The sequence below is a fragment of the Brachypodium distachyon genome, chromosome 4 (genome assembly GCF_000005505.3).
Source record: "Brachypodium distachyon strain Bd21 chromosome 4, Brachypodium_distachyon_v3.0, whole genome shotgun sequence".
Classification (NCBI taxonomy): domain Eukaryota; kingdom Viridiplantae; phylum Streptophyta; class Magnoliopsida; order Poales; family Poaceae; genus Brachypodium; species Brachypodium distachyon.
In genome coordinates this window covers 29922510-29937552 of record NC_016134.3, presented here as the reverse complement: position 1 = coordinate 29937552, position 15043 = coordinate 29922510, and the positions used below count along the sequence as shown (strand labels likewise).

The 15043-nt window shown below is 40.5% G+C and overlaps 2 protein-coding genes across 3 annotated transcripts; both read left to right on the top strand.

The window, feature by feature from the left end:
* The first annotated feature begins 462 nt into the window (after positions 1 to 462).
* Positions 463 to 6729, top strand: LOC100831275 (serine/threonine-protein kinase STY46-like). The gene is made up of 15 exons (XM_014902528.2): positions 463 to 790; positions 1455 to 1569; positions 2051 to 2133; positions 3003 to 3075; positions 3318 to 3428; positions 3952 to 4002; positions 4132 to 4256; positions 4354 to 4461; positions 4697 to 4770; positions 5039 to 5214; positions 5380 to 5475; positions 5746 to 5826; positions 5940 to 5990; positions 6252 to 6392; positions 6493 to 6729. Exons 1-15 carry the CDS (start codon positions 585 to 587, stop codon positions 6574 to 6576), a joined length of 1575 nt encoding a protein of 524 aa, XP_014758014.2. The 5' UTR covers positions 463 to 584; the 3' UTR covers positions 6577 to 6729.
* Positions 6730 to 7889: 1160 nt separating this feature from the next.
* On the top strand, positions 7890 to 15043 carry LOC100830967 (serine/threonine-protein kinase STY8). Of its 2 annotated transcripts, XR_002960230.1 has the most exons (15): positions 7890 to 8169; positions 8817 to 8931; positions 9572 to 9657; positions 10624 to 10696; positions 11020 to 11130; positions 11617 to 11667; positions 11790 to 11914; positions 12008 to 12115; positions 12326 to 12399; positions 12668 to 12843; positions 12996 to 13091; positions 13370 to 13450; positions 13572 to 14145; positions 14395 to 14535; positions 14636 to 15043. XR_002960230.1 is itself a non-coding variant. In XM_024454885.1 (13 exons), exons 1-13 carry the CDS (start codon positions 7994 to 7996, stop codon positions 13641 to 13643), a joined length of 1344 nt encoding a protein of 447 aa, XP_024310653.1. In that variant the 5' UTR covers positions 7890 to 7993; the 3' UTR covers positions 13644 to 14366. The 2 variants fall into 2 exon arrangements, 1 of the variants encoding a protein (XP_024310653.1); XM_024454885.1 differs by lacking the exons at positions 14395 to 14535; positions 14636 to 15043 and having other exon boundaries at positions 13572 to 14366.

The following is a 15043-nucleotide window of genomic DNA, read 5'->3' as shown; positions in this document are numbered from 1 at the left end:
GGGATACGTGCATGCACAGCCGATTCCACGATTTCAGTTAACACCCATCAATATGGCCGTGGCCCGTGGGCCGTAGCGTTTCTGGAAAGTGGCCGTAGAGGTTAATTGAGATGAACGAAAGGCCGTTTTAGGAACAATTGCCCTCGAATCCCCTGCGCCGGGACCCCTTCTTCATGCGCCATGCGCCGGGACCCACCGACTGACTGGCCGGCTTCACCTGACCTGGTGCACCGTGGACGAACCCCACCTTTTTTTTTTTGAGAATGAGAATAAGACGAGTCCCACCCAAAAACCTCAAAGCCCCTTTCCTTCTCGAATATTCCGACGGACTCCAAGCCCCTGGTGCCCGTAAGACTATATTTACCATTTTGCCCCTCGTGTCCCTCTCGCATTTCCGCTCAAATACCCCCCTCCCCCGCGCCCGCGCTTCCCTTCTCGCATTGCTTCCTTGGAGAGCACGCCTCGGTCCGAGACCACCGTCCTCCCGTCCCGGAACCGCGAGTCGAGAGAGAGGTAGAGAGCGGGAGGGAAACCCTAGCAGTGGTAGGAGGTTTTACCGGGGCCTCGCGCGCGCACCGGTGGCGATGTCGATGGCGGAGGCGGTGGGGAGTACGGGCGGCGGTTCCGGGAGCGAAGACAGCGTCGGCGACGGCGGGGCCGCAAGAGCGACGCCGCTCGCCATCTGCTCGGACGTGTTCGAGCGGCTCGTCGCCGGCGGGCACGCGGAGGAGGCGTCCCGCTCCGACTCCCTCCTCGCGCTCCAGGCCCACTTCGCCCAGCTTCCCATCAGGTGAGGCTTGCTCGCAGCTCGATCGCGGGATCGAAATTCGAAGGTAGCTTAGGATATGTTCATCGCGTTTGATCCGGATTCGACCGAATCGCTTATTCGCTTGAGTTTGAGTAGTTCACGGTGATGGATACACGAAATTCTGCACGATGTGCGTTGGTTGATGCCGGTGTCGATTTGCCAGATTAATTTCTGAGCCCGCCACAGCATAAGCTTTTCGGTTCGTGCACACACATGACATGCCGCTGGACTAGTTTTTAATTTTTTTTCCTGACGAAACCATGCTGCGCATGCTTGAAGACTCATGCGGTGGAACTGTGCGCCTGTGCTTACTCTGTTCTGCCGATGGAACAGTGCTTGGTCGATGGACAACCGTATACAGTACATGGTTCTGAACTTCTGATTAATTGTTCACTCTTAATTGTTTAACTATGTATGATGGGCCCATTCCATTTCTGGGAATAATATTTGGGTTAGGCTTTTTAAGCATTACCTGGTTTCTTTTTTTTTATTGCTGGATACCTGGTTTCTTGCTATTCTTGTGATTGTAGATTTTTTTTTTAAATGTAGGTTGATATTTACATTTGGATTTATTACTGCGGTTCGTTTCTCAATATCAGCAATGACTCTGTCAATGTCCTCATGCTGCTCTTCACCCACTGTATAGTTATCATCTGTATGTGGATGCCGGGAAAGCAGAGTATGTGTTAATCCATCAGAAGGTTTTGGCAGAAGCAAAGGCCGATAGGTCTCGCCCAGCAGTCCATGCCCACTACCTCAGGGTAAAGATCTTCCTTACCGTCTTTCTCATTACACCCGCATATCGTCATGTTTCTGTTAATTCTTTGTATAATCAAGCAAGTTTTCTATTGGCCAAGTTCTGTGAAACAATCTACCAGATCTTGTTCAACGTTAACTTCATCATGCAAACCAATGTGTCATGCTGCAATTTCCACTTTCAACTAACTTTCTGTATTAGGAAAGCAAATATGATTGTATTTTATGATATGCCATGCTCGGTAAGAGAAATGCATCTCTGAATGTGCATGCCCTATCATTTGAGCCTGGATGAGTTCTGTGCTGACTAGTGAGAAATTTTCCGTACAAGATACTTTACCAGCGCACCATTTTGTGATATATAGTGGTCAAAGAATCTGAAACTTTTCTTTACTTGCACCTTTTCTTGTTTGTTACAGAAGTTAATGCTTAGCATAACCAGTAGAAATTAGATTTTTGGAATTAACTTTAGAAATTTTATCATAGTTTGAAGAGCTATATGTGGACACGGCAACTACCTCTGGTGCACGCGAACAAGGGGGTGATGCTGGTGATGCTCTTCCTACCAGGTATGCACTACACTAGTATGGAGCTTTTGTAGCTTCAAGCAGTCTTGACACTGACCAGATCTGTGTTGTTTCAAACCATACCTTTACTTTTATTTTTATTTTATTGAAAATACACCTGTAGTATACAGTGTATCAGCAGGAGGTGCATACAAACAAAAGGAAAAGGTGTAGATATAGAATATATGTACATAATTGGAAATCAGAACTGTTGATGAGGTTTAAGAGGTTACATTGGTTTTCTTATTCCTCTTAGTTTGGTAATTCATGAATATGATGTTCCAAACTCATGGTAGATCAAAATGTTATTACTCCCATTTTTTTTTATCAAATAAGAACCCCTTTTCCAAACTCTAAGGCACTGACATAGTAGCCTTTTGCTGCCAAAGTGTACATGGTTTATTTACCTCTTTTCTATATTGTATCAGAAAGCACCATGCTCTTTGATATATATTTTCACTTATATCTTACTGTATGTTCTCAGTTTTTGTTGTATACTGTACCGAATAGTAAGCATGTTAAGACACTGAGGTTTATACATGAGTGCACTTATTTTTATTGCATACATCGGCGCATAAGTAGAATGGAAAATAATTCAGCCATTTGTGTACTTTTCTGAATCATTATATCTTTTGATTTATTTTACAAATTTGTTGTACCTAACAATAAGAGACTAAGCATACTAACGGATTAAGTTTTGTACATAAGCACATTCGTACACGATGCGTGCATCAGCAGAATGGAAAATAAACAAGGTACCTGTGTACCAATATACACAAAAGTACTCACATTTTGTCCACGACTCCACTTACATCACAATGATCAACCTACTCATGCTTGGACTAACCTTATATCTCTTACATATTTCTCAGGATATGGAGATCGCGTACACAAATTCACGAGATAGTCTTTTCATCTATTGACAGGCCCAGGCTCCTTATTAAGGTCAGCAATATCCTTAAATTTTTGAAAGCTAAAGCACTTACCTGTTTATTAATACTTATAATGTACATTAAATTTTCTGTTTCAAACATTTTCACTTTATTTTAGCCTTTCAGCTTGTATGGTAGGCATATTTCTAGTGATACATTACTGAAGTTTTAGCTTATATTTGTTATTTTGCTATGTGCTTCTTTGATTTTTGGGGAACTGCTTAGCACCTGACTGTTTACAACTTGTTCTGACAGCTGTCTACATTGCTTTCTGAGAATGGACTGAACATCAGAGAAGCGCATGTTTTCTCAACAAAAGATGGCTATTCAATTGATGTTTTTGTAGTTGATGGTTGGCCTGTTGAGGTAACTTATCCCTTTATTATTTTCTTAGTGCGATGTTTTGACAAAAATAACTAGATGACAAAGTTGTGAAACTCATGTATGGAAACATTTCTCTCTAGGTTTTCTTTTATGCAACATTTACAATTCTGCTGGAATCCAAAGAATCTTAGTTTTAGTGATCGCTAATAAGTTATATGGCTTCAGTGATAGGGTTAGCATTGCTGCATGATGGTTTCTTTGGCATGAAGTTATATGGCTTCAGTGATAGGGTTAGCATTGCTGCATGATGGTATCTTTGGCATGACAATCAATTGGTTTGCCATAAATGGGCATGTATTCTTATACTAATATACAGCTAAAAGTCTCATGTTATTTCTGTATGAACACGAAGGGGCAATGTAATTCTATTTGTGTGTGACCATAAATGGTATATCACTTCTTATCTACACCGAAGGGTGTTTTTGATCTACTTTTATATGAGCACTTCTTTTTTGCTTTGCTTAAGTGTGATGATAATTTTGCATGGTATGGTCAACTTGGTCAGGATACAGTGGGCTTGCTTACCGTGCTAGAGGACTCAATTTCAAGAAACATGGTACATTATTGATTGTTCATACAAAATTTACAACTTCCTTTATCTTGTTAATGATGATAACTTAATCCTATTTAATATGTGCTGATCTTCTATTCATAAATGAACATTATGTTATGACGCTCAATACAGGTTTCATGGTTTGGCTTGGAGTCCTTAAGTGTACAACCATTCAGTGCAGGAGATTGTGAATCGGATATTGACATAACACTTCTGAGCATAATAAAGAAGCTCGCTTCTGGATCGTGTGGACATACGTGAGTATTTGTACACTATTCTGAGTTTAGTTGCTAATTTGTCGTGTCGTATCTGGTACAGGTTCTTTAAAATTATGCATATTACTCTTATATGAAGGTTTCTTGGAACTTATGGTGGTGAGGAGGTTTCTGTTAAAGTTCTAAGATCTGCGGATGCGACTCAGATTCTTTGGAAAGAATTTAAGCAAGAAATCCTCATGTTAAGGTATTTCACAAGTCTTCAAAACCACTTGTGGTGTCATTATTGTTCAGTTCTCTGGTTGATGTTTCTATTTCCTCGCTGTACCTACGGTTAGCAAAAATATATCACTATCACCATACTAGGTAGTAGTGAAGTCCGCACAACTGAGATTAAGTTTACTACACCTGCTTGTATGCTGCAAATACCATGAAAAATATACACCTCAGCACTTCACCTCACCTTCCACATTTTTTTTCAGGGAAGTTTATCATGCCAATATTATTCGATCGATTGGTTCATGCATAAAACCACCTCACTTTTACATAATTACAGGTGAGCTTAGGACTGGCCAGATCTTTTATATGGGAAAACAACAATATTTATTTTTCATACTTGACTTCCCCAAAAATAATAATTACATGCCCTATGATTTTATAGCATAATACATCGCTAAAAGCTACTATCATAACATCAATTGCTCGCCAGCATCTAGGAAATTGTGTGCCCGTTCTATGATAAAGACTGTGTTATTATTTTCTCTATAAAAGCATACATGTCTTATTTCCCTTCAGGAGTAACTTATCTTTCTTATATTGTGCAGAATACATGTCTGGAGGAAGCCTATTTGATTTCTTGCATAATAAGCATAATGTCCTGGATCTCCCAATGATTCTGAAGTTCGCACTTGACATATGCCGAGGGATGGCTTACTTGCATCAGAAGGGCATTATTCATAGGGATTTAAAGTCTGCAAACCTTTTAATGGATAAAGATCATGTATGCACGCCATATGTATTAAATCATATGTTAAGAAATGATGACTATTTTGCAAGAGTGAATGTGGAGGATATTTGGTCTTGCACACTTGAGTTTTCTGCCGTGTTGCCATGTTTGGACCATGCCTTTGCGATTTTATAAACTATCTTCTGCTCATTTCTCTAGGTTGTGAAAGTGGCAGATTTCGGACTTTCTCGTTACCAGGATCGAGAGGGTGTTATGACTGCTGAAACTGGAACGTACAGATGGATGGCTCCTGAGGTATTACTCTAGTTATTGGACATCTATGGAAGCTAATCGAAGTTGTGAACACGACTCCATATGTTTTTGTTTCTGCTGACGCTTTTCCTTCACTGCAATTGGCGATTGCCTGATACTTATATTGTGGAAGTGAATACTTCAGAATAAATCAATATTTCGGAGTCCATTTTGTACACAATGGTCTGTAACATATTGCATTTTTATAGTTTTGCAATGATAATGACACGAAAAACTCAACTTCTTTTAATCTTTTTGAATTTGCTTGTGCAGGTTATGAAGCACCAGCAATATGGCCCAGCTGCAGATGTTTACAGTTTTGCTATTGTACTTTGGGAGCTAATGACATCCAAGGTAACTAGTTATCTTATTTTATACGACGAGCTTACAGTTACGTACCAAACACAGTTTTATCAATCATACTGACCCGTTCTGGGGATGTCTAAATATCTCTTTGGTTCTTTCAGATGCCATATGATACCATAAACCCCATCCAAGCAGCTTTTAATGTGTGGCAGGTTGGCTCTTACTTGCATACATGTCCTCATTTTCAGCAGTTTAAAAGTCTTTTGCAGAATTCCGTGACCAACACAAAATATTATCCTCCTTAGTGTCATCTGAGATGGCTTATGGTATATGGAGCTGTACTTTGTCGATGAGAACATATTACTACTCCCTAGATTTCATTGGACAGACTGTAATTGTGTCTGTTTATTAGAAACAGCCGAATGTACTTAGAGACACGCTGATTATATTAACAGTGCACTTCTTTTTTCTAGGGAATGCGTCCGCAGATTCCAAAAAATGCACATCCCAGGCTATTAACCCTGATGCAGAGATGTTGGGATGCCTCCCCATCTAAATGCCCACCATTCTCAGATGCAATTGCTGAACTAGAGGATATTAAGGCAGAGGTTCAGGTATTACCGCGTTTGCTCCAGCTTCTTGATAGTTTTTACTATTTTCTCCACTTCTGTTACCGGTGATAGTTCTTACTATTTTTCTCCACTTTTGTTACAGGGAGCAACATCAGGGCAGACGAGCCAGGGCGAAAAGAGGCCGTCCAAGACACGGAAGCTGGACCCCTCCGATCCTACTGTTTGACGGTTCCTCTAGTTTCCTGACCGGTTGAGTTAGGATTGCTGACATTAGAGAAAGTGTAGCATCTCATCTTCGGCCTCGATCTGTCGTTGCTTCTCGGAGCCGGATTTCTCGGTCTTGTTCTCATTTTTCCTCACGGTCTTGGTCTCATTTAGTCATTTTTGCTTACATAGAACGAATCGGAATGATCTGCATGTTGGGTTTGCAAGTTGCGGTTTGATGTGTGGATCCGGATGAGAATTTCACTGTCCATCGATCAAAATGGTGGTGGATGCGAGTGTTGATTACAATGTACAGAGACATCGAGGGAGTTGCATAACTGCATTGCTTGTCCCTGGTTCCTTCTGTACTTGTGCTAAGTTTTGTTAACTGGTTTGGTGCTTAGTTCTGTTGAATGTTAGTTTTGGTGCTTATAAGAGATGTTGCTGATTCCTTGCTAAATTTTGGATGTACTCTCTCCGGTGCTAAATTGTTGTCGAAATATTACATGTATCTAGACTTTTTTAAGAATAGATACATTCATACTTGGGCAAATTTGAGTCAACAATTTAGGATAAGAGACGTCTTTAAAACCTAAAGTTTGCTATAGTTATCTTTTCTTAGATCAGTAGTATTCGATACCTGTTTGGTTTGATGCTTAAATTTTGGTGTGGATGCTGAATTTCGTATTGACGTCCAAGAATACAGAAAACCAAACATGTTCAAGAATCAGATACTGAAATTGCTCACATCACCAGCAACTTACAGATGCAAATTAACTAACGAACCAATCAAATTTGGGATGATCACAAAACACGATTATAGTTAGGCAACCAGCATCAGCATTGCCAGTAACACGACACCATTGTCCTTATCCCTTGTTCTTAACGTCCGATGGGTACTCGGTGGGCCAATAGAATTAGTTGTTGTTTTTAATGTTTCTAGAGTATTACATCCCAAATTTGAAAACAGTAAAAAACACAAATGAGCCGTTTAGAGTCCCTGGAGGTTAAATTGAGATTAACGAAAGGCCATTTAGTAACAAGTGAACTCGAATCCCCCTCGACGGAACCCCTTCATGGGCCAGGTCCACGGCCACCACCCACCGACTGGTCGGCTCCACTTGACCTGGTACACCGTGGACGAACCCCACCCAAAACCAACAGAGCAACGCAACGAACCCCTTTCCTTCTCGAATATTCCGACGGACACCAGCCCCGGGTTACCGTAAGACTTTATTTACCGTTTTGCCCCTCCCGTCCCCTCTCCCATTTCCGCCTACATAACCCCCCCTCCCTCTGCCCGCGCTTCCCTTCTCACATTGCTTCCTTGGAGAGCCCACCTCGGTCCAGCGCAAGTCGAGAGAGAGAGAGGTAGAGAGCGGGAGGAGAACCCTAGCACGTATGAGGCTTCCGCGGACCTCGCGCGCCAGGGGCGGCGGATGTCGATGGCGGCGGACAGCGTGGAGGGACGCGTTGCTGGGATCAGCGACGACACCGTCGAGGGAGGAGAGCGCTACATCTGGTCGGACGTGTTCGACCGGCTCGTCGCCGTCGGCCACGTGGAGGAGGCGTCCCGCTCCGACTTCCAGGCATACTTCGCCAAGCTTCCCGACAGGTCGCTCTCTCTCTCTCTCTGTTTCTGTACCGCGGCGGAAACACTAGTTTGTTTGTGTTTCGAGTCGCGGGGTAGCTTAGCGGAATCGAAATTCGTAGGGGTATGTTCATAGCGTTTGATCCGGATTGGTGACGGGTCGCTTATCTGCTTGATTTTGAGTAGTTCTCGGCGATGGATGCACGAAATTTCGCATGAATGTGCGTTGGTTGATGCCGGTGTCGGTTTGCCAGATTAATTTCTGAGCCCTCCATAGCATAAGCTTTCGGTTCGCGCACATCAATGCCGTTGGACTTAGCTCTGGAATTCGTGTTGACCTTCGATCTGCGCATGCTTGAAGAATCATGATGTGCGCGGCCTGTGCTGGCTTGCTCTCTTCTGCCGATGGAACTATGCTTGGTCGATGGACCACCATATACAGTACATGGTTGCTGATTAATTGTTTGACTATAATATGCCCATTCCACTTCCGGGAAGAATATTTTGGTTAAGCATTTTAGTCGTTAGTTGGGTTCTTGCTATTCTTGTGATGTGATTGTAGATTTGTAGTCTGTAGGTTGACATTTAAATATGGATTTACTGCGGTTCTTTTCTCCATATCACCAATAACTCTGTCAATGTTCTCATACTGCTTTTCATCCACTGTACAGTTATCATCAGTATGTGGATGCCGGGAAAGCAGAGTATGTGTTAATCCATCAGAATGTTTTGGCAGAAGCAAAGACCAATAGATCTCGCCCAGCATTCCATGCCCGCCACCTCAGGGTAAAGATCTTCCTTACTGTCTTTCCGATTACATCCACATATAGTCATGTTTCTGTAAGTTCTTTGTATGATCAAGCAAGTTTGTTATCGGCCAAGTTCTGTGAAACAATGTACTAGATCTTGTTGAAAGTTAACTTCATCATGAAAGCGATGCTACCAACGTGTCATTCTACAATTGCCACTTTAAACTAACTTTCTGGACTGGGAAAGGAAATGTAGTGATAAGCTAGCTTGTTGAAAGTTACCAATGAAAACTAACTTCATCATGAAAACGATGCTACCAATGTACTAGATCTTGTTGAAAGTTAACTTCATCATGATTGTATTTATGATATATGCCATGCTCGGTAACAGGAAGGGAAATGCATCTGAATGTGCATGCCAGAGAACCATTTTGAGCCTATAGTGATAAGCTAGCTTCATCATGATTTGAGCCTGCTGGATGAATTCTGTGCTGACTAATGAAAAATCTTCCGGACTAGATACTTTACCAGAGAACCATTTTGTGATCTATAGTGATAAAAGAGTGTGAAACTTCTCTTTATTTGCACCTTTTCTTGTTTGTTACATAAGTTAATGCTTAGCATCACCAGTAGAAATTAGAAATCTGGAATTAACTTTAGAATTTGTTTTATCAAAGTTTGAAGAGATAAATAATATGGACACGGCAACTAACTCTGATGCACCCAAACAAGGGGATGATGCTGGAGATGCTCTTGCTATCAGGTATGCACTACAGTATTATGGAGCTTCTGTAGCTTTGAGCGGTCTTGACACTGACCAGATCTGTGTTGTTTCAAGCAATACCTTTACTTTTATTTTTATTTTCTTGAAAATACCCCTGTAGTTGACTTATGAAGTTGGGATATATACAGTGTATCAGCAGGAGGTGCATACAAACAAAAGGAAAATGTATAAATAAAGGCAATATGTACATAATTGTAAATCAGAACTGTTGATAAGGTTTGAGAGGTTACATTGGGTTTTTTCCTCTTAACTTTGGTAATTCAATAGTGTGATGTTCCAAACTCATGGTAGATCAGTACTCCCATTTTTGTTGTAAATACGAACCCTCTTTCCAAACTCTATGGCACTGACATTGTAGCATGTTGCTGCTAAAATGTACATGGTTTATTTGCCTCTTTTCTATTTTGTATCAGAAAGCACCATGCATGCTCTTTGATGTATAAGTTCACTTATATCTTATGATTTATCTCAAACTTTTTATATACGGTACCAAATAGTAAGAACTGATACACATTGAGGTTTATACACGAGTGCACTTATTGTTATTTCATACATCGGCGCATAAGTAGAATGGAAAATAATTCAGCCATTTGTGTACTTTTCTGAATCATTATATCTTGTGATTTATTTTACAAATATGTTGCACATGACAATTAAAATACTAAGCATACTAACAGATTAAGTTTGGTACATAAGCACATTTGTACACAATCCGTGCATCAGCAGAATGGAAAATAAACAAGGTACTTGTGTACTTTCTTTTCTGAGTCACCCAGCCCTTGCTTGAATATAAAGCGAGCATGACTTGAATTTGCTCTCGTACACTTTCCTACTCTGTACCAATATACACAAAAGTACTCACATTTTGTCCGCAACTCCACATACATCACATCGGTCAACCTACCCATGCTTGGACTAACCTTATATCTCTTACATATTTCTCAGGACATGGACATCGCGTAGACAAATTCATGAGATAGTCTTATCTTCTATTAAAAAGCGTGGGCTCCTTGATAAGGTCAGGAATATCCTTATATTGTTTAAAGTGAAAGCACTTACCTTTTTATTATTACTTATAATTATAGTATACATTAAATTTTCTGTTTCAAACAGTACATTATATTCTGTTTCAAACATATTCACTTTATTTTAACCTTTCAGCTTGTATGGTAGGCATCTTTCTAGTGAAAAATTACTGAATTCATTCTCCCATCTATATGTTATAAGTTCTTATAAGTCTAACACTAATAAGTTTTAACTTCTATTTGTTATTTGGCTATGTGCTTCTTTGATTTTTGGGGAACCGCTTAGCATCTGACTGTTTATAACTTGTTCTGACAGCTGTCTACATTGCTTTCGCGGATTGGACTGAGCATCAGAGAAGCACATGTTTTCTCAACAAGTGATGACTATTCACTTAATGCTTTTGTAGTTGATGGTTGGCCTGTTGAGGTAATTTATCCCTTTATTTTCTTAATGCAATGTTTTCACCCCCAAAAAAGCCAGATGAGAAAGTTGTGAAACTGATGTATGGAAATATTTCTCTCTAGGTTTTCTTTTTATGCAACATTTACAAAATTTCTGCTGGAAATCCAAAGAATCTTAGTTTTAGTGTCGCTTATAAGTTATATGTAGCTTCAGTGATAGGGTAAGCACTGCTGCATGATGGTTTCTTTGGCATGAAAATCAATTAGGTATCAATTGCTATTGTTTACATGAATGTGAATGTATTCTTATTCTAATACACAGCTAAAATTCTCATGTTGTTTCTGTATGAACACAAAGGGGTAATGTGATCCTATTTGTGTATGACCATCAATTATATACCCCTTCTTATCTACACCAAAGGGCATTTTGGATCTATTTTTATACGAACAGTTCCTTTTTGCTTTGCTCAAGTGTGATGATAACTGTGCATGGTATTGTCAACTTGGTCAGGATACGATGAGATTGAATAAGGCGCTAGAGGCATCAATTTCAAGAAACATGGTACATTATTGATTGTTCATACAAAATTTACGACTTCCTTTATCATGTGGATGATAACTTAATCCTATTTAATATGTGCTGATCTGCTATTCATAAGGGAACATTACGTTATGATGCTACAGGTTTCACCGATTGGCTCTGAGTCCTTGAGTGTGCAACCATTCATAGCAGAGGATTGTTTATCGGATATGGACAAAACACTTCTGGACATAGCAGAAAATCTTGCTTCTGGATCACGTGGAGATACGTGAGTCTTTGTACAATTCTGAGTTTAGTTGTTGATTTGTCGTATCTAGTACGGGTTCTTTCACGTTATGCATGTTATTATTCTTATATGAAGGTTACGTGGCACTTATGGTGGTGAGGAGGTTTTTGTTAAATTTGTAAGCTCTGAGGATCCGAGTCAGATTGTTTCGAAAGAATTTAAGCAAGAAATTCTCATGCTAAGGTATTTCACAAGTCTTTAAAACCACTTGTGATGTCATTCTTGTTCAGTTCTCTGGTCGATGTTTCTATTTCTAGAGAACATATATCGCAATAGGTAGTAGTGAAGTCCGCACAACTGAGATTATGTATACTACACCTGCTTGTATGCTGCAAATACTATGAAAAGTATACATCTCAGCACTTCACCTTCACCTTCCACACTTCTTTTCAGGGAAGTTGATCATGCCAATATTATTCGATTGATTGGTTCATGCACAAAGGAACCTCAGTTTTGCATGATGACAGGTGAGCTTAGCACTGGCCAGATCTTGTATATGCAAAACAAAAATATTAATTGATCATACTTGACTTCCCTGAAAAAAAAAAATCCCATGCCCTGCGATTTTGTACCATAATACATCGGTAAAAGCTACCGTTGTAACATCAATTCCTCACCAGCATCTGGGAAATTGCGTGTCCCTTCTATGATAAAGATTGTGTTATTATTTTCTCTATACAAGCATACATGTCTTATTTCCGTTCAGAAGTAACTTATCTTTTTTATATTGTGCAGAATACATGTCTGGAGGAAGCCTATTTGACTTCTTGAAGAATGAGCATAATGTCCTGGATCTCCCAATGATTCTGAAGTTTGCACTTGACATATGCCGAGGGATGGCTTACTTGCATCAGAAGGGCATTATTCATAGGGATTTAAAGTCTGCAAACCTTTTAATAGATAAATATCAGGTATGCATGCTATACGTATTAAATCATACGTTAAGAAATTATGACTATTTTACTTGAGTTTTCTGCTGTGTTGCCATGTTAGGATCATGCCTGCGCAGTTAAAACCACTGAAGGTTGTGATTTTATAAACTATCTTCTGCTGATTTCTCTAGGTTGTGAAAGTGGCACATTTCGGACTTTCTCGTTACCAGGATCAAGAGGGTGTTATGACTGCTGAAACTGGAACGTACAGATGGATGGCTCCTGAGGTATTACTCTAATTGTCGGAACAGTGTGACATTTATGGAGGCTAATCGAAGTTGTGAACACAACTCCATATGTTTCTGTTTCTGCTGACGCTTTTCCTTCACTCCAATTGGCGATTGCCTGATAATTATATTTTGAAAGTGAATACTTCAGAGTAAATCAATATTGGAGTCCATTTTGTACACAATGGTCTGTAACATATTGCATTTGAATAGTTTTGCAATAGATAATGACACGAAACACTCAACTTCTTTTAATCTTTTTGAATTTGCTTGTGCAGGTTATGAATCATCAGCATTATGGCCACGCAGCAGATGTTTACAGTTTTGCTATTGTACTTTGGGAGCTAATGACACGCAAGGTAACTGGTTATCTTATTTTATATGACAAGCTTACAGTTACGTAACAAACACAGTTTTATCAGTCATACTGACCAGTTCTGGAGATCTTTAAATATTTCTTTTTTTTTTGCGAGAAAAAAGGATATCATTGCAAACTCAAAGATGCTTACCATCGCTGGTCACCACAGCTCATGCCATCAGGCACACTTCTAAGCCAACATGAAGTGCGGCGTTCTAAGCGTCCCAAAGAAGCTAAGCTATGACTAGCGCCGTTCTGATTGCGAGAAGCTTTCAGAACTGTGATATCCCTAATTCCAGTCAATTGACGACGAATTTCCAACACACTGTGAACATACCGAGATCTGTTCTCTCCATGGTCCTTTATGAGGGCAATGCCTCAGCACAATCGGATTCTAGTGCAATTGGGAGGTCAGACCATTGCTGAGCAAGCGACAGTCCTTCCTCACAGGCTGCGAGCTCAGCCTCTAACGGATCATTGCACCAAGGCAGGAAACGGCAAGCTGCAAAGATAACTTGGCCCAAATGATCCCGCAGAATCATGCCTGCACCAGCACTACCATCTTCCTGCCTAAAGGAACCATCCACATTTAACTTTACCTTGCCAGGATCTGGGGGACTTTAAATATTTCTTTGGTTCATTCAGATTCCATATGATACCTTAACAACCCTCCAAGCAGCTGTAGAAGTGTTGAAGGTTGGCTTTTACTTGTCCTCATTTTCAGCAGTATAAAAGTCTGTAGAATTCTGTGACCAACACACAAAATATTATCCTCCTTAGTGTCATCATCTGAGACGGCTTATGGTAGCTGTAGTTTGTCGATGAGAACATAGTACTACTCCCTATTTTTCACTGGACAGACTGTAATTATGTCTGTATTAGAAACAGCCGAATGTGCTTGGAGACACGCCGATTATATTAACAGTGCACTTCTTTTTTTTCTAGGGAATGCGTCCACCGCTTCCAGAAAATGCACATCCCAGGCTATTAACCCTGATGCAGAGATGTTGGGATGCCTCCCCATCTAAACGCCCATCATTCTCAGATGCAATTACTGAACTAGAAGATATTAAGGCGGAGGTTCAGGTATTACCGCGTTTGCTCCAGCTTCTCGATAGTTCTTACTATTTTCTCCACTTCTGTTACCGGTGATAGTTCTTACTATTTTTCTCCACTTCTGTTACAGGGAGCAACATCAGGGCAGACGAGCCAGGGCGAAGAGAGGCCGGCCAAGACACAGAAGCTGGATCCCTCCGATCCTACTGCTTGACGGTTCCTCTAGTTTCCTGATCGGTTGAGTTAGGATCACTGACATTAGAGAAAGTAGTATCTCATCTTCGGCCTCGATCTGTCGGCGCTTCTCGGAGCCGGATTTCTCGGTCTTGTTCTCATTTTTCCTCACGGTCTTGGTCTCATTTTTGCTTACATAGAACGAATCGGAATGATCTGCATGTTGGGTTTGCAAGTTGCGGTTTGATGTGTGGATCCGGATGAGAATTTCACTGTCCATCGATCAAAATGGTGGTGGATGCGAGTGTTGATTACAATGTACAGTGACATCGAGACAGTTACATAACCATTGCATGTTCTTGGT

What these genes read in the sequence shown, in the direction of transcription:
- LOC100830967 (XM_024454885.1), top strand. Translation starts at nt 7,994, where the DNA reads ATGTCGATGGCGGCGGACAGCGTGGAGGGACGCGTTGCTGGGATCAGC. An exon ending in TCCATGCCCGCCACCTCAGG is followed by an intron (nt 8,932 to 9,571) that starts GTAAAGATCTTC and finishes GTTTTATCAAAG; the next exon opens with TTTGAAGAGATAAATAATAT. An exon ending in CAAGAAATTCTCATGCTAAG is followed by an intron (nt 12,116 to 12,325) that starts GTATTTCACAAG and finishes ACTTCTTTTCAG; the next exon opens with GGAAGTTGATCATGCCAATA.
- LOC100831275 (XM_014902528.2), top strand. Translation starts at nt 585, where the DNA reads ATGTCGATGGCGGAGGCGGTGGGGAGTACGGGCGGCGGTTCCGGGAGC. An exon ending in TTGATGGTTGGCCTGTTGAG is followed by an intron (nt 3,429 to 3,951) that starts GTAACTTATCCC and finishes CAACTTGGTCAG; the next exon opens with GATACAGTGGGCTTGCTTAC. An exon ending in CAGCTTTTAATGTGTGGCAG is followed by an intron (nt 5,991 to 6,251) that starts GTTGGCTCTTAC and finishes TCTTTTTTCTAG; the next exon opens with GGAATGCGTCCGCAGATTCC.